We start from the raw sequence: 20,192 nt of genomic DNA, 5'->3' as shown, positions 1-20,192 counted from the left end.
AGGCAGTCGAGACGATGGGCACAAACAATATACTTTTTTTTTGTTTTCTCTCTCATCGAATGAACTCTCAACCGTGTTCATGAACCGATGACAGATTAGAATTGTTAATTCCTTGACAATGAGTACCATGATTTGAAATTCAAATGACTTCCACGAGAGAAGGTTTGTCTGTCAATAAACACTAGCAAAACCTAATAAAACAAATTGATACTTCTTAGGCCCAAGCAGCTAGAGTTCTGCATAATTACTGAAGAACCGATACTTTTATGCTAATTTTCTAGCCTTGAAAGGCAGTGTTGCCAACTTATAGCTGTTTTCCTAGTCTGTTTGAAAGCGAGTTTGTTTGGGTTAATCACGTTGCACAATTATCATAATTCATATTTTTATCATAGCCCAACTAAAATTAATTCTGCCTGGTTGTTTAGAACCAAGCTCCTAATTAAAGTTCTTACTTTTGGCAACACTGCATCTACCTTATGAGCAATGATCACGATCGGCACCTATGAAGTCTCCTACTTCTTAAGATGGCGCCATCTATTACCCGATGCGCAAAACACAATGGCATATATCATCAAATGCACGTGTTTTGTCTCAGTTCTTTTTAAAATAATAACAATGTGCGTATTTCGGGGCCGCGTGTTCGAGTCGAAGAACGGCAAGAATGCCAGTGAACGCACATCCTACTTGGAATACCGTTGCACGGTATTCAATTATCAACTCGCAACACGTGCTTCGATTACACATAATACCGAAATTAGATTCGAAAACATTCGACGAAATTCGAAAATAAATCATTATCATAAATCACTGCTGTGATTAAACATGTTTGACCAAAGGAAACGCCCAAAATTAACGTTTTTTTTGTTTTTTCTTTCAAACCGAGCACAACTCAGGTCTATCGCCATCAGGTTACGAGTGATTCAAATATCGTCAATGTAATTCTGACGGGATGTTGACGGGCCTCATGTTTTGAAACAACCAAGTTATAAATATGACACTTTTCAGAATATCGCGCGGAAATTCCAAGATATTATGAACAAAATTAAAAAGAAAATTCTAACCTGTTTTTTCTGTAAGTTTCGATCAGACATAGCCATCGTCAACAAGAATTTTTTTTTTTTGTTCGTTTGAGACAGATTGATAAGTCAATTAAAATTGGTCAATTAATCAAAACGAAATGAATGTCTCTAATCATGATCTAAAACTTTTCACCGAACTATGGTATCAAGTAAGCACTTCACACAGATGTTTATCTCACACATACACACACTGAGATGCTATCATCTCATCGCGAGGTTAAATATAGGTTTGTGTTCGACTGGCGCGTCGCAAACGGCTTCATTTAAAGTAGAAGATTCCTAAAATACGACACTTTTCTACCGAATTGCAACCACGCACGTTGCTGACAAAATAAAATAAATAAATAAACCCCGAAAAAAAGAAATGGGAAACCGGAGAGAGGGAAACAGCGCGCACACACGAAAAAACACAACACGCACGCCCGGCGTCTTGATTTCAAATGCAACTTCAACAACAACAAAAAGCCGTACACAGAAAGAAAAAAAAATCTTTATCCCCCACACACACGCACACATCACAACTTCAGAAAGTTTTACACACTGCGAAGAGGGGGAAAAAATATGTTCCTGTGTGGCGCCATCTGTGCGTCATACTTGCAACCAGTAGCTTCTCGGTATGTCTCAAAAACTATCGAAATAAGAAAATTTTACCATTTTAGCACAGGAGGAAGTGGGGGGGGGGGGGGCCTTGCCATTTCGATTAAGTAATTTAGAATCCTGCCGTGCAGAGCCACCCTCATAGGATTGCGACAGGTGCTGTCGCATCAGGCTCAGGGCCAGGAGCGTAGCCAGAAATTTCGTTCGGGAGGGGGGACCAAAGTGATAGAACAATAGATTTGGCCATCTTATTCCCCTTTTAAGGTGATTTTCTCACATTTCGGGGGACACCCCCCCCCCCCCATCCTGCTACGCCCTTGCTCAGGGCCGTCTTAAGAGCATCATCATGGCCTCCACAAGGGCTGACAAGGCTCCAGCCCTGGGGGCCCGGGAGGATTTTAATCATTTTTTTGTTTTTTCACGCTATAAATTCATCATAAAAGGGGCCCCGTGAAAGTCTGGTCGGGGGGCCCGTAAAAGATCCCAGCCTAGGGGCCCTGCTTCAGGATGGGTGGGGGGGCATGAGCATCATCCCACTGGCCAAGTGGTTTTCTGAGCCTCAGAAAACCACTTGGCCAGTGGGCCAGTTGTTGAAAATGCATTTGTTGAAATGCCAGTTGTTGCCTACAAATTTACATGCTTGTAGTGTGTAGCGGCCTTTATTCCTCCGCATTAGCCGGTATGCTGGGAAACAGCGAGGGGAACAAGTATGCCATGAATATCTGTATTTTCCAGCATGTCGGGAAATTCGATTCTCGAAAATTTTTTAATATATTTATTCCAAAAAGCCATTGAATTAGCTAAATGCATATTGTGATCCTCATTAAATCTCGCTTTTCCTGGCATGTAGGGAACGGACCAGACCTCAACATTCAAAAAAGCTGGTATCCCTCGAGTTTCTTGACGTGCCGGCTAATTCGGGGGAATACGGTGTATCAAAAAAAAAAAAAAAAAATAGTAAACATTGTGTCTGAGGTTTCAACTGATTTGATTCTGGAATTTTCATCAATTCTGGAATTATCTATCTCTCATAAATTCTGAATTTCCATCAATTCTGGAATTATCTATCTCTCATAAATTCTGAATTTCCATCAATTCTGGAATTATCTATCTCTCATAAATTCTGAATTTCCATCAATTCTGGAATTATCTATCTCTCATAAATTCTGGAATTATTTCTCTCATAAATTCTGGAATTATTTCTCTCATAAATTCTGGAATTACTTCTCTCATAAATTCTGGAATTACTTCTCTCATAAATTCTGGAATTACTTCTCTCATAAATTCTGGAATTATTTCTCTCATAAATTCTGAATTTTCATCAATTCTGAATTTTCTTTAATTCTGGGATTCTTTCTTTCAGTAATTCCAGTTTTATCTTTCATTAATTGTTCCATTAGTGCTGAAAATCTTTCAATTATTTCTCATTTTTTTATCCATCAATTATAAATTTACATTAATTCTCAGAGCTCATTAGGTCCTAATTTACATTTGTTTCAAAATGATCTGTTTAATAAATTTAAAATTTTCTTCATTTCTGATTTCTCATCGATTCAAAATTTTCATTAAATATTTTTTGTGTTAATTTACATTTAACAGTGTCTATATTTTTTGAGAATGGATATTTCTTGGCATTCTTCGTATATTCTGTGATAATGCATGAATGATTGGATACCGATTCCTCTCCCTCACAAAATATATTGGGCACATAATCGGGGCTAAGTAGCCCCGTAATTATTTTAGCACCGGTGCCCGCGTCTGATTAGGACAGCCCTGCTGTCGCGAGCCACTTGCTTGATTTAATTATCGGTTGTGGAATGCAATCAAATAAATTGTTTAATGATTGAATGTCTTTTTTTTTACATTTTATATTGTATAGTTAACATTTTGAAATCAAACCCTACATATTTTATTTTTACGTGGGACCTATCTTCTCTGGAGGTTTGGGCAGTTTTGACCGTAGACCCATTGGCATTCGTTGGACACTACAATCAAACTATCCCAATGATGGATGTCCTCTATTCAATCATGTAAAAAAAAAGAAAGACCAAACAATATAAGTATGAACAATCATTCAGTTCATTTTTTTGACAAAATTTTGGTTTGAGGTCACGGGACACATCAGAGGATTTTTATGGCCACGTTTGAATTCAGGAGAAAACTCATGCGTGTTATTTATCGTATTTCTTGGCCTATCCGCGCATGAGCGTAAACTCCACAGTTGGGAAAGAAACAAAAAAAAAATCGTCCAACATAAGGCTGGCAGTTAGACACGACTAGACAAGACAGATTTAGACAAGCTTAGTCATTTTTGTTCGCACTAATTTGTATGACGCAACGTTTCAATTTGTCTGACTAAAGCTTGTCTATAGTCGGTGTGCGCCCATCTGAAGAGCTGCACCTGTGTATCCACCACAACTCTCCAGGATGAAATTTTACTTTCATGTAATGACTGTTTTTCCATATTCTACAAGCAAATATTTTTTATAAAATGCTTGTTAAATGCTCAAAACCAAATCTGAACCAAATCTGAAAACCAAATCAATGCTATCAATTAATTGGTCAGTTGCTTGATGATTGCATAGTTAGAAACAAAAATTGAGTTAGGCGCTGCAGACTTCAAAATTATGTTTTTAGAAACGTGAGTTCAGCATCGCATAGGCAAGAAATACGATACAGTACTAGGACATACAGAATTATACCTTCCTTACAGGAAGGCTTTAGACAAAATCTTTATCTGTGTGAAATATCTTTTTAGTTTCCGCAAGGAAGGTATTGAAGCACGTCCCCATCAAGTCACTGGGAATACATAAAAAAATATTTCATAAAAATAAGAAAAAAAATTATTTTGCTGATTTTTTTCCCCCATTATCCAATTCTCCTTTTTGCATTTTAAGAAATCAAATTTTTCTGAAATAGTACGTAAGCATGTGTCATAATCCACCACAGCAATTGTATTTAGAAACAATTTTGGAGGCTTGCGGTGCTTCAATGATGCGAGAAATGCCTATGCTAATTTTTGTTTTAAAGAACAAGCACTCTCGCCAAGAAATTGACTATGATCCTTATCATATAACATTCGAATATATAAACCAGTTAAACCATATTTAAACTGTTCAGAATTTTGTTTCTGATCACTGAGAAAACATTCCAACAAATATATTTGTTTATGGGAATACAAGGAAACACTAATTACATGAAAGGTAAATTTTGTCCTGGAAAGGTTGGTGGTTACATTGATAAGACGCTTATGTTGAAAAAAAAACCCTTTTCGATTTCGTCGCTCACGCCAAGAAATGAGTTCGACATTTCAATGAATGTGCATTATTATTTATATATATATACATATACATATAAGCAACGTATCTTAAAATAAATCACTAGAGCACAAAAATTCCTGAAGACTACGTTTACGGCACCCTTGAGAATAAGGGATTAGAATTTAAAATATCTCGTGGAGACCCTGTCCATTCGCGATAACCTAAAGTAGACTGTCACTCCAGTTAACTAAAGTATAGTTTTACCTAATTATTTCATTTTTATCAATCCTTCATTTTTCAAAATGTCTCGGCGTACTCCCGGCCGATCTCACAGGACCCTCTAATACTGTGTCAAACCGTTTGAGAATCACTGTTGTAGATGATATTTATAAGATATTAAGCGAGACATCCAACTACTATAAGAAGTTGTTCTTTATGATATCTCCCAAATTACCTGGGTAGAAAGCTCTTTACTACATATAATAGTTTTTTTTAGAAATCTGGGATAAATGAATTGATATTAAATCTTAGTAAAACAAAGATAAAATTGAGATAGATAAACCGTAAAAATTCGTACGAATAATGTATGGTTCGTAATAACACACACTTGGAGTTTTTATTTTTTCAGTGTTAAGATTTCATTCACATTGACCAAGTATTTTAGACTTTTGCATCTATTTTATTCCAAGGGGCAATTAATTCAATTCAATGATACATTTTCAAAGCTGTACAGATATCACCTGCAGCATTAAACTATGGGAATAAATTATTTTAATGTATCTGAAACCTTGAAACTTGATTTCGCCCATTGACCTCTATTGAGGGTCAACCTCGCTGAAGGGCCGGTTTCTGGGGAATATTGGGTTTCTATCTTATTAGAGAGATTTCACAGTATATATTGTCGAAGCACGTATAAAGAAAATAATGAGAATCTTCTTCTCTTACCCTGACGTGCGGCTTGCAGAGTATCGTGCGTAAACCACGAGCATCTTCGGACATATCACACGAATTTTCATGTAGGAACTCTAATACCTGCAAAACAAAAAAATTTAAAGCTTTCTTTTTAACGTTAATAATAATTTTTTATGTGAAATATTTAGTGTAGGTACTTCGCACAAGTGCAGTACAAACTAGTTACTGTTACCTTTAACTGTTTTTTTAAGTGCTAAACTTCTAGAGCCATTTATCTTTTTTATGGGTTTTATTAAATCGGCCTAGCAACATTTGATATTCTAAAAAACGTGATTCCCAACTGGGGTACCTCCACGAGATATTATACTGATAAAAAATATAATTTGAAGTGGAAATTATAGGAGTGATTCCAAACGGGTGTTTCACAGCATTTTAGGGTGCCGTAAGATGGTCAGAGGTGAACTTGGAATAAGATATGGAAAACTTCTGCATAACATGACCCCGTACGCATTACTATGCAAACATTTACTAAAAATAATAAAGAAGATTAATTTTCTTTTGAGAATTTTCCTTCAGATTCAAGTTTTTTGAATCACTCGCATGGGTAAGCTTTATGTGGCATAAGGAAATATAATATTTGACTCTATAAAATATGGATATGCATCTGATGTACGAGGCTGGAACTTTCAAGAAACGGATGAGCTGAACTAAACACTAACCCGGATCCAAACCGCACACATGCAAGAACGTTTGGGTATTCGACAGTTGTCTGTGTCGGGAATCGTTCACTGTAAAATCTCTGAACAGCTCATCGGTTTTTGTTCATGTGGCTACATAGATCTGATGCATATCTTCAAGCTTCGAATTCGTCTAGTTGCACGCCGTTGAAAATCTAAACACAAAATGACGTCTTTCTCTCTCTCATCACAGAGCGTTGTTATCGCAACTAAACTAAATAGAGCTCTATGCCGCTTGCATGCACACAGTATTCATCGTCACACAAAATATTTTTGTTTTGGGTCCCTTTACCAAACTTGACAGTTTCGTCAGAATCTTTTATAGCACTCTTTATTCGCGTATCTCATATAGGCATACTGCTGAGAAAAAAAAATTAATACGTATCGATAATGGAATCCAGAAACAAATACAATTTTGAAGTACAAATTATTCATTAGGAAAAAATTTAATCTACATAAAAATCCATTTCCTTTTTCAGGGCAAATTTTTGCCATAGTCGGAAGAACTGCATGGAAAAAACCGTCCCGGCAAAAACGGTTTTTCCATATCCTTCCGTGGCAAAAATTTAAAAACTTAAAATTTGAACTTTTACTTTCATGAAACAAGTTCTGAGAATCTTTACTTACTTTACAAAGGAGAAACATTTAAAAGTAGTTTTTTTACCTCTGGAATCAGCTGTTTTCCTTTCAGTGAGACAAAAGGGTTGGAGATAAATAGTAATAAAAACCATTTCCGATAAGCATTTAGCTTGTACTATATAAGAATTATAATCTTTTCCCTACTGTTCAATTCGATAATCACGACAACCAAACTTTAAATTCACCACTTCATATAAGAAATGTTATGTTGTCAACAAACTTTGAATATGTTATACAGGGTGATTCAGAAAAGATGGGAAAACTAAGAGACTAACTAAACCAATACAAACAACTGTCATAAAAGAATGCACGGTCTGAAATGAAACGCAAACGCGGTAGCCCGTTTCGAAACGGCCGCTCCGCAAACGTTAAAACGGCATTCCTGTTGAAATTTATCGGGAGAAAAAGAACACCATGCATGCAAATGTAACCTGGGAAGAACAAGAAACCGTATGCAAATCTGCATCACAGTGAATAAAAAAGCGCGGACGCCAGCCCTGTGAAGTTATTCCAGCGTGCAACCGTTATAACAGTTGTAACGTACGGGGCAATGGAGAAAACGCTCACCGTACATTCGTGCTGCCTCTGTGGTACTTCCGTTTGCAGCTCCGTAAATAAGATGCATGTCTGCTTTTTCAGTATTACTAAAGAGCGTCATTATCCCGTACGTTACAACTGTTAGAATAGTTGCACGCTGGAATAACTTCACAGGGTTGGCGCATTTTATTCACTGTGACGAAGATTTGCATACGGTTGCTTCTTCTTCCCCAGGTAACATTTGCATGAAATGTTTGCGGGGCGACCGTTTCGAAACGCGCTAGCGCGCTTGCGTTTCATGTTAGATCATGCATTATTTGATGATAATTGTTTGTATTGGTGTGTACTATCACCTCTTAAAGTTTTCCCCTTTTTTCTGAATCACCCTATATAAAAAGAACAACTGTGAATAAGAAAAGGTAAAAAGTAAAGTTTTTTTTTGGCACAACATTTTTTTGTTAAGGAAAACGAACTCGTTAAAAACATGCTTAAACCGTTTTAGTCGAAATACACACCACTTACACAAAAAGCTCCTGCAATTGCTTATATATGTATTCACTAATACTGTATTAATAGAAATTTGAAAAAAAAATAGTGGAAACTTTCTCTGTATCTCTCAACATTGTAGCTCTAACAACTGATAATTATATAACATTCATACAGTAATACGTATTTTTTCTTTCTATTTTTTTGCGATATTTACCACATTCTTCCGGATTTTTTTCTTCACTTTTTGGCAAAAACCAACCCTACCTTCTCATTTGTAAAGTTAGTTCAAGACTAAGTATGTGATTAAATATTGTCGATAAAAACGGATGTAAATACATTGGTACTAATCGGTAATTCGTTACACAGCTCATGAAGAGTGCCGAATGCTTGAGTGTCATTCATCCAGTAGAATAAGTCGTCTTCTAGGCCGAAACAGATAAACAGAATCATTATTCAAAACTAACAGAACCCCCGGAGGTGGGTCTTTTTTTCTTGTTGTGAATGGGGTGATAGTCTCCGAGACTATTCTCGTCAAAATTCGACGAGTACCGAATTTTAGAAGTTCTGAAACATCAAGTAGTACAGAGACTAATTAACTTACCGTACGGCAACCTGGTCCACATTCAAAGAGAATTTTTAACCAACAGATTGTCGTCGGGGTACCGAGGTATGACTATCATATTCAAAATACGGTACATACTAGAATGCACTTACCTCTTTTACTGCACTCAATGCATCTGGCACTGGGCACCTGATCGGACTGCACGATCTCGTGCTTATTCTGTCATAAAGCTGTTTCGAAAGAAAAGAACATCGGTGAGTAAAAAATATATGTATGTGAATACACTTCAACGAAATAATTCACTAATTAATTAATCTACTAGTCAAGTCTTGTATGCATGGTGAGTACGAAATTCTGTGACTATACATCTAATATGTACTTTATTTCTTAATGAAAATTTTATCAGTGTGTTCAGACTTGGTATTTTCAAAATGGAAATTTTGCGTACTTACTTATACAAGACAGTGATATTCAGGTACACACAAAACATTAATTCCCAATGGACAGAGGAATTCATTAACACGGTTTTCAATTAAACGTGTTTGCAACGGGGGAACTTCTCCTACGACAACGAACACTTAGCGTTCGCTGCCAGACAGCTGTACCAATTTCGATTACTTGCCGATTCGCGTGCGGGAAATTGCAACCCTTTCCATTTCCGGATATCCGGAACACAACTGGAAATTCGGCAGGAAAATTTCATTAAGAGAATAATAAATAGACAGCAGTGATATATATGATACGAGAGAGAAGGAGCGTCGGGTGATTACAATTTTTAGCATCATTAGCGAGTTAATTGCTATCACTTATGCCGCATACCACATGATGAATCAATATCCAAACGTTCGTCTCACAGATCCTGCGAATATTTCGAATAACCTGTGTTTTCCAAAGTTCTAAATTTCCCAACAGTGTCGATTATTTGGGACGATACATATGGATGATTTCGAAACTATACAGAATTCAAAGTTCAGAGCTATTGATGATCGAATGAACGCAAGTCCCGAGTTCGAATTCTAATGGTAATCGGTTGATTAAGTATGAAGCAGATCAGAGAATCGAACCATATTTTTTTTTCATCTTTATGATAAGTACAGTAATGCTTTCCGAATTGCTTATGTCGAATTGAGGGTCAATATTTTCAATATAACTTTTTATGGGAAATATAGATTAATTCATTTTTGGACACATTACTCTTAACTGGGAAAGGGAGAAAATGCGCCATAATACAGTATTTATTTTAAGTGTTTTTCAACATATAATGTAAATTACATACTACAATGATTGACAGAGGCGCATTTATGGTTTTGCCGCTGTGGGCTACATGAATTTTGCCACCCTTCTTCCATTCTAGTCTAATTTTCTTGAATACTCTTTTCTCATAGACATATAAGATTAACTTAAGTAATATATTATATCTATGTCTTCCGTCAAATTAGCCATCCTGTGCTATAACCCGCTTGGCTTCACTCCACTCCTGCAAGAACGTCTGTGTTTCTAAGTCACTCTTTTGGTCACTCCCAAGCCCACACCCTCTTCAAGTCACTCTTTTAGTCATTCACATGCTTGCACACTGTTTTGGTCGTTCTTTTGATTGCTCACTGATATGGTCCCTTGCTAGGTCGCTCTTTTGATCATTTAGAAGTGTAAACATGCTCCAGGGCATTTTTTGGTCATTCACATGCTTGCACGCACTCTAGGTCACCCCCACACTCTCTAGGTCACTGTTTCGGTCATTCACAAGCTTGCACAATCCCTAGATCACTCTTTTGCTGATTCACATGCTTTCACTCTCTCTCTAGGTCACTCCTGACTTGTTCCCTCGCTCTCTACACGCTTGCACACGCTCTAAATCACTCTTCTGCTCACTTACTGGCTTGCAAACTATCTGGGTTACTTTTTCGGTCACACTGACCTAGCCCCTAGCTGCCTGGGCAGAGGCGAACTTATTGAGAATTATACAAATTTTGCCGCTTTTCTCCTATTCTACTAATTTTCTTGGCTACTCACTCCTAAAATTTGCCGCCGCTCTGAACTTGCTGCCCCGGGCTACAGCTCACTAAGCCCCCCTGTAAATACGCCACTGCTGATAGATACAAGACATGAACGCCAGAACTCTGCTACCCTACTTATCACGTTGCCGATATCTCTTTCAGCTTGCTTCACGGCAGAGCCTGGAGGACTCCTTGTTTATTGAATCAAACAAAAAAAAAAAAAACAATTTTCCCCACAAACAATTGTGATAATATATTTCCCCGAAAAGTGGGTACTGCCACGATTTACATATTGTGTGGTGATAACAAATGAAATGGGAGTTATTGAAGGAAAGCTCCGTGGGTCTTTCAGCATCATAGCGAGGAGATGCTGACACGCCTCATATTAAGCGGGATATACACTGAACCGCCTAAAGTTTTTCATTTTCGATGCGCGTGCCACACTACGAATTTTAACATGCAGACCACGCGTCCAGTTTTTACGGGACATGAGCATTCTCTCCGTTCCTGCAAAATATTGTTCAGCTGTACTCTTATTTTCGTAAAAATGTTCAGTTTGTCACTCTTTTGAGTTCTAAAATGTTTTTATTTTTAAGTCATAAATTCGGTTATCGCAAATGCAGATTACGTATGTACAATATTGATAGAAAAGCTCATCTTACCTACACCATGTTGGGCATAGATATTTTGTAAGAGGGCTCCAAGAATTCATGGATATACAATGTAATTGTAATATACAGGGACACAAGGTGTAAATAAACTGACACTATTCAGACGTATGTATCGCCCATTATGACGGATGTATTTTGATGAATCTTGTTTTTTTTTTTTTTAACTGAAACTGCAATTTATTAACATACACACATATACAATACATAGCGACACAGAAGTTAATTACAACTCCACACATATACGAACATACACGTACAACATCCTTGGTTGATGCCAACGCCGATCTTGCGTCCTCCAGCAGCGGTTCTAATCCGCTCGTGAGTACACAAACTTCCTTTGTGTTCGTTTAAAAAATCGATTCCAGGTGAATCCAGTTTTCAAACAGCTCAAGAAACGTTCACAACACCGTACAAATTACTGAACAACCAATTCCGAATGCTTACATTGCATGATCCGCGCTAATGTATGTACGTAGCGCTCCGATCTTGCAAGTACGACCCCCTGCAGCAGTTCTAATCCGTTAGTGGGAACACAAACTTCCTTTGTGTTCGTTGAAAAAACCGATTCTACGTGGTCCAGTTGAAATAGCTCAAGAATCGTTCACAACACCGTACAAACTACTGAACAACCAATTGCGGATGCTTTCATTGCATGATCCGCTCGCTAATGTATACGCGCCTTAAGGGATCAGTGCGATCCGTCCAAGGCAAGCTATTTCTATGTTGGAAGCAAACACATAAATAAAGTAGAGTGAATAGCCTTAATCCTTTATATCCGACATTATGAAAAGTAGAATAAGAAGAAAATTATAATAAATCAAAATAAAAGTATAAAAGTAATGATAATAATAGTTATCATGTAAATTATTTGGTAGGTCATTTTAGTTCTAATTAAAGAAAAAACAATGTTTTTTTTGAAAAATTAGTTAGTTCGAAAGAAATTACCTAACCTGGTACTTTAAAGTACCGTTATGATATAAAGAGTAAAACATGGCTTTCACACTCAATCACAAGCCAATTCCAATGAAATTGGATTATGTTTAAATTTAAAATGTTTTCCGAATATCTAATTACCTTTGATTTAAAGTATAGAAATTTTATGTTATTGGTTATTTATATAGTTGATAATGTATTTCTTAAAAGATTTTAATTAGTTTTGTAATTTTTTTAAACCACGGTTTAAGTTGTTGCAGTTTCTGGGTGCGAGATAAAGAAACTGGTTTGGGAACGTAAATAAGAAATTCCCCATCTGCTTTCCGGGTTCGATCCCGTTTAGGTACATAGGATATATGGACCATGGAGGAAAAGAAAAATTCATTTAAAAAAATTGTTCAATTTTCGACCACCAGGTGAAATAGTAGTGTTTTTTATCGCAGTTATCTTTTTCCCCCATGGTCCAAATAACGTATATACCAAGTTTCAATGAAATACGTCCATCACAACGGGCGCTACATAGCATAGGTCGGAATAGTGTTATTTTAATTATACTGACAGTACTCCGACCTATGTAGCATCCTGGACCACGGGAGCAAGACGATTGTGATAAAAAGCGCCACTTTTTCACTTGGCGGTCAAATTTTTTTTAAATTAAATCATTCTTTTACCCATAGTCCATATATCCTACATACCAAGTTTTATCAAAATATCTCCATCAGAATCGGCGCTACATGCGTCTGAGTACTGAGTAGTGTCAGTTTATTTATAACCACCCTGTACAATGCATGTCTCCCATGCGGACGATCCTGAATCTCGTACACATAGTTCAGCAACTATGCCCAAAGATGAAAAACTGAACAGAAAAGCATTGAATAGAAAGTCATCACATAATTATTTTAAGAGTGCCTACCATAATGAATAGACCTAGAGGTTTGGCACAGCCTAGAACAGTGGTGTGCAAACTTTTTGAAGCGCGACCCCCTTTTGACTAAAAAATTTATCGGCGACCCCTACATAGGCTGACCATATTCCGATTTTTTGCCAGTAAATGTGCTGCTGAAAGAACTTTTCAGAATGCTTGTTTCGGTTCGAATCAGGTAATATTAACTTCCAAAGATATTAATTTTTTTTAATATATCATATAAATATTTACTTTGTTTTTTGATATACAACTTGTACTTTGATGATGTGATTTCGATTATGTGCCCCTTATGCAAGATGGACGTGTAGCGAGGTGTATGGTCTTTGATTTTCGTATACAAGGTGATTTAAGAAAGAATCATCGGATTTCAAAATGATTCTACACTTGAAATCGACCTTTAAAAAAAAGTGTTCATAAAACGTAGACACATCCCCGCTCACCCCGTATAATGACATATTACTTATCATTCTATTCTGCGTTTTTAATTTTTAAGAAATATACAATTTTAAAATCAGGTGATTCTCTCTCACCCTGTAAAAGTACTAAGTTGATATCGTCCGCCGCATGCCAGAAGCATGAATGTACAAATTTTCCATTTTTTAACAGCTGATTGGATACCTTGTTTTGCCATTTAAGTTGTGCATGAAACGCGAATGTGTATCCCTATTGAAACACACGTTACAAGACATTTTAAGAAAATATAACTTCCATATAGTAACATGGGGGTAGAGTAAACATTCAAACGTCGTTTCCCACGTTCTTTTTTGCAAGAACATTACACATTCGTGATTCTGGCATGGCGGAGCCCATGTATTGATTATTGTACAAGTAGAAATTGATAAAATTACATTTTATGATACATGGTTATTAGCTCAGCTGAATAAAGTCATTCTTTAGTTTTGGCATATTTTAAATGAAAATTAATTTCTTGAGAAGTTTTGGAAGTTTTTATTTTAGAGAATCTCTCGCAACCACCCCCCCCCCCCCAGGGGTAGCCCACCACTGGCATAGAAGACCATCATTCATAAGAAAAGGATTGGTCGAAAGGTGGAGATAATTTTTTCTTTTTTGGATTAAAAAATATAATAGAATTTCTTTAATTTTTGAAAAACGTTCGCCTGCCGCGGGCTGGTCACCGCTGCTTTAAATTTTCAATCTAATCTCCTTAATTAAATGTTTAAATTTAGTCATAAACGTTTCTGCAGTCTATATTTACCTGCTCTATGTGAAAATACCATGGACGCCTATTCTATGTTTGAATCAGTGAAACCAAGCTCGACTTGTTTTGAATAGAGATAGAATTGCTCGTGGTAGAATTCTCGGTTTGATTTAGACCTAGGGATACGAACTGGAGTTTCCCCATGCAATTTTTCAATATTAATCACACAATTCAAATAATAATTAATAATTCAATTAATAAATTCAAAATTAAAAGTAATATTCTAAAAAAATGCCTTTTTAAATTAAAAATTAGTAACATATCAATCTCTGAAGACTTCTCATCCTAAACACGCAAGTTTCGTAGGTAAATCTGGTATGTTTTTCAAAAATTCCGTGATAGGGGCCAGAGAGAGTCAAAAGTTATCATAAGTTTGCTCTTATAAGTAACTGTATCAACAATAAATACGTTTGGGATCCCTCTATCAACGATATTATCCCTTTCTTCCACACCCAATCTAGTACTAACTTGTTCGCCTTCCCACTCCTCTCAAACCACAACGGCCAACACTTTAGGCCACCCCTCTCCCGGAGCACTCGCATCATCAACCCAACCCCAAAATTAAAAAATAGTCTTCAAGTTGGGAACCATTAACACTCGAAGTTTAAGAAATAAAGTTGATTTTCTGGAATCAATCTTGCTTAGTCATAATCCCCACTTCCTTGCAGTTACAGAATCATGGTTAGACAATACGGTTTTTAATTCCGAAATTTTACCGCCTGGTTTCAATGCTTTCCGAAAAGACAAACTCTCGGGGAGAGGGTGTTGCACTTATTTTCAATAATTCTATCCCACTTACTGAAATCCCTTTAGATTCTGACCTAGAAATCGTTGGAACCGAATGGTGCCAAGCTAACAGTTTCCCACTGGCCTTATTTTTCTATCTATTTACCGCCAGCTTCCGATTTTCACTTGTTTGTCCAACTCGAATCAATCCGTGAAAGTTTCCTTAATACACATTCCTTCTTATCTCTGGAGACTGGAACCTCCCGGGAATCGATTGGAAAATTTTGAAATCGCTGTCTGGTAACCACCGAATCAACAATAAAGTCTTGGATATCTTCTATAAGCTTAATCTTGCCCACAATATTTTAGTACTACTGTTCACTCCAGCTCCACCTTCTATCTTATCACCACCTCTAACCAAATTCAAATTCTTGATACTTACACCTTCGAAGGTTGTTCAAATCACTACATCCCATTTATTGATTTCTTTCTTCATTACTTTATCCTTTCTTACAAACTCGCTCCCAAACGTAATTTTAACAAAGCCCCTTAATACCATCCATTCTTCTCTTCCACTTCAATGATTTTCTATCAATTACTCCCTCCAACGATATTCATATTCTATGGTCAACTTTCAAACTTATTATAGACAAATGCGTAGCTACAGTCCCGACAAAAATAGTTTCTGCTAAGTTTCTCCACAGTCCTTGGATCAAATACAAATACAACGCCACAACAGGCAAATTGCCCAACGAGGTGGCTGACTTAAGAACATCATGGATCCCCGAGCCATTTTTTGGAGGCCCTACCTACTACTACTACCTCAAAGAGCGGTTCTCTCGCCTTTATTGTTTTCAATATAAACTGAAGAGCCAAAAAAACTGGTACAGGCATGCGTATGCAAATAAAGAGATATGGAACCAATCAGAGTACGGCGTTGCGGTCGGCAACGCCTATATAACACAACAAGTGTCTGACATAATTGTTAGATCGGTTACTGCTGCTACAATGGCAGGTTATAAAGATTTAAGTGAGTTTGAACGTGGTGTTATAGTCGGTGCACGAGAGATGGGACATAGCATCTCCGAGGTAGCGATGAAATTTGGATTTTCACGTACGACCATTTCACGAGTGTACCGTGAATATCGGGAATCCGGTAAAAAATTTAATCTACGACATCGCTGCGGCCGGAAAAAGATCTTGCAAGAACGGGACCAACGACGACTGACGAGAATCATTAAACGTGACAGAAGTGTAACCAGGGCCGTCTTAAGAGCATCATGGGCCCCCGGGCCAAGTGGTTTTTCTGATGCCCTACCTGGTAAATTCTAGAAAATTTTTACCTAGTTTCATTTTTGTGAGGGCCCTTTTTCGCTTGAGGCCCCCGGGCCGTGACCGGGTGGGCCCATGCGTTAAGACGGCACTGCGTGCAACCCTTCCGCAAATTGCTGCAGATTTCAATGCTGGGCCATCAACAAGTGTCAGCGTGCGAACCATTCAACGAAACATCATCGATATGGGCTTTCGGAGCCGAAGGCCCACTCGTGTACCCTTAATGACTGCACGACACAAAGCTTTACGCCTCGCCTGGGCCCGACAACACCGACATTGGACTGTTGAGGACTGGAAGCACGTTGCCTGGTCTGACGAGTCTCGGTTCTAGTTGCTTCGAGCTGATGGACGTGTATGGGTATGGAGACAACCTCATGAATCCATGGCCCTACATGTCAACAGGGGACTGTTCAAGCTGGTGGAGGCACTGTGATGGTATGGGGCGTGTGCAGTTGGCGTGATATGGGACCCCCCCTGATACGTCTAGATACGACTCTGACAGGTGACAGGTACGTAAGCATCCTGTCTGATCACCTGCACCCATTCATGTCCATTGTGCATTCCGACGGACTTGGACAATTTCAGCAGGACGATGCGACACCCCACACGTCCAGAATTGCTAAAAAGTGGCTCCAGGAACACTCTTCTGACTTTAGACACTTCCGCTGGCCACCTAAATCCCCAGACATGAACATTATTGAACATATCTGGGATGCCTTGCAACGTGCTGTTCAGAAGAGATCTCCACCCCCTCTTACTCCTACGAATTTATGGACAGCCCTGCAGGATTCATGGTGTCAATTACCTCCAGCACTACTTCAGACATTAGTCGAGTCCATGCCACGCCGTGTTGCGGCACTTCTTCGAGCTCGCGGGGGCCCTACACGATATTAGGCAGTTGAACCAGTTTTTTTGGCTCTTCAGTGTATATGAACGATCTCCCTGAAACCCTCAACTGCACCACTAGATTTTTTGCTGGTGAGTGTGTAATCTACCGCGCAATTAATCACACGTCTTCTCAAAAAACTCTCCAACGTAATTTTGTTTCCATCTAAGACTGGTGCTCCTTTTGGCATATGCCTATCAACCTATCTAAAACAGTTTTCATGAGAGCTACCCGTAAAACTCTTCCCCTCGAATTCCCATACTCGATCAATAATGTAACCATATCCCAAGTTTCGCAATTTAAATATCTCAACAAACATTTTTCCTTCGCCGCTACCTCAAACATTCTACTCAAGACGTCCGACTTCTCTGCTACCAAACTTATATTTCTCCCGTTCTTTCTTATGCAGCTGAGGTCTGGGACCCCCTCCCCCCCTCTAGTAACATCGACAAGCTTGAATCTATCCAAAATAAATCCGCTCGCTTTATTCACGCTGGTTATCTTTTAGTTCAGTTTCCGATCTTAAACTAAATTTCGATAAGTCCAGTATTCTGACTAAGCATTCCTATGTTTCTAATAGACTTGACCATCTCAAAAACTTAAAACCTATTTTTGCCTGTATAAAGATTGTTTTAAATTCAGTTTTTTTTCCCAATACCATAGTTGAATGGAACAAGCTCCCCTCTACTATTGTTAACTCCTCCACGATCTCCGATTTCTTGTCAAATACAAATACAACGCCACAACAGGCAAAATGCCCAACGAGGTGGCTGATAAAAAGATGCCCATAAAAATATGGATGTCATGTTTCAAAAATACAGCAACCCCATTAAAAATGCAATTAACACAAAATATAAACAATATATACACATGATAAAATATTATACAATGCCCATAAAGAATACTTATGGTTGTCTTATTCTAAGAATGGATAGCTTCTCGATTTACCCCAACATGTTTATCGTATTTCTTTTTAAACGTGTCAATTGTGTTACAATTTACTACCTCCGGGGGTAAGCTATTCCATTTATTAACAACCCTATTAGAGAAAAATTCCCTGCGACACCATAACCTTGCATTGTCCCTCACCAATCGATACTGGTGTCCCCTTGTAAAAGCAGTTGATTGGTGGTGTACTAAAAGTTCATGGTCCATCCTATCCATCCCATTGAAAATTTTGAACACTTCGATCATATCTCCTCGACACCTGCGTTCATCCAATGTAAACATATTCAAAAAATGAAGTCTCTCTTCATAACTCAAGCCCTGTGTGGCAATAAGGACACGCGTAGCTCTTCTCTGCACCCCTTCAATCAAGTCTATGTCCCTCTGTAGGTATGGTCTCCAAAACCTTACAGCATACTCCAGTCCAGGACGAACTAAGCCTCGAAAAAGCGGAAGAATGACTTTAGGAGAACGCGAAGAGACATTTTTGAAAATGAGACCAAGCATTCTATTCGCTTTTTTGACAACCGCTGAACAATGTTCAGAAAACTTAAGTCGCTCGTCAATGAGAATTCCCAAATCGGTGACTCTAGTTGCATCCGTTACAAATTATATGTGTACAAATCTACTGTGTCCTCTTGTATAGGCCCTGAATGGCCAACAATATTGCATAAATAAATAAATAAATAATCTATCCTTGTCACACAGATCCAATTGTCCGAGTTATTGGATCTCTCTTGATCAATTTTTCTCTTATCCAGGGGTGATAAGACATTTCCAAACTTTATCCATTACGGATTCCATCTTGTCAGCAATTTTCATTCCTCCGGCAGAGACCCTAGTACCCATAATCTGTTCTCTGTATTGCCAAAGCAGTTTCCGTTGTTGACCTAAGAAAGCTATACAATTGAGTTACAAGACATCTATAATGTTTTGGCACTTGATCTCCAATTTCTTCTTTCCTGTTAATTGCAAACCAAGAGTTGGTTTCTTTGTGTTACTCCGCTGCTCTTCTCAATTTTGACCCCTTATAAGAAATAAATTATTTTGTTATTAAGTAATTATACACCTTTTCTCAGCAGGGCCATAACTAGGATTTTTGCCGTTCGGGACAAACATTATTTTGCCGCTCCCACAGCTTTAAAATTCGATAATTTTGTAATATGGTGTTCTTTGTTCCCACCTAAAACTGCCGCCCCCTAAATTTTGCCGTCCGGGGCAGTTGTCCCCCTGCCCCCTCTAGTTACGGCCCTGCTTTTCAGAGCTTTGACTTGATGGGACCCTGGACAAAAGATGCATTAGGACCCCCTCGACTGTGGTAGAAGAGGTTCAGTACGTCAAATACGGTACATGATGTTTGTAAACACATCACAAAGAAAGGATATATATACAATTTTTTTAAATGAGAAATGTAATGTAAAATTCTAGATCAAATATCTTACAATAAATGCTTTTCTCGCACTCTCATATCAGCAAAATCATTGATAATGTCATAAAATCTAATTTTTGAGTTATATCTCAGCTTCAATACACAATAAAGCTAGAGATGCCAGTTTTTCATGTAAAAAACTTGAGCGAACTGATTATTTTATCCTTTTTATAAGAAGAATGATTTTTCTCTAGAACAGTTGGATATATTCGTGATGTTGTCTATGATGAATATTAAAATTGATGATATAATATTAAAATTGATGATATAATATTAAAATTGATGATATAATATTAAAATTGATGATATAATATTAAAAT

General features: G+C 37.7%; 1 protein-coding gene across 3 annotated transcripts in view; it reads right to left on the bottom strand.

The window, feature by feature from the left end:
• LOC149073239 (peripheral plasma membrane protein CASK-like) overlaps window positions 1–20,192 on the bottom strand; it is a 429,829-nt gene that overhangs the window by 144,474 nt on the left and 265,163 nt on the right. For 2 of the 3 annotated variants that reach the window (XM_089247410.1, XM_089247411.1), the window contains 2 exons: window positions 8,965–9,042; window positions 5,882–5,968 (listed from right to left, as the gene is read on the bottom strand). In XM_089247410.1, coding sequence (XP_089103536.1) covers window positions 5,882–5,968; window positions 8,965–9,042 — 165 coding nt within the window. Of the gene's footprint in view, window positions 1–1,061; window positions 1,526–5,881; window positions 5,969–8,964; window positions 9,043–20,192 lie in introns of those variants that run through there. The other variant, XM_089247413.1, reaches the window with a different exon arrangement.

This window comes from Pholcus phalangioides, unplaced genomic scaffold, assembly GCF_987345545.1.
Source record: "Pholcus phalangioides strain wild (caught in Gottingen) unplaced genomic scaffold, Ppha-v1.0 ptg000017l_1, whole genome shotgun sequence".
Lineage (NCBI taxonomy): Eukaryota > Metazoa > Arthropoda > Arachnida > Araneae > Pholcidae > Pholcus > Pholcus phalangioides.
The sequence above is the reverse complement of the archived record's forward strand: the minus strand, read 5'-3'. Positions and strand labels throughout refer to the sequence as shown.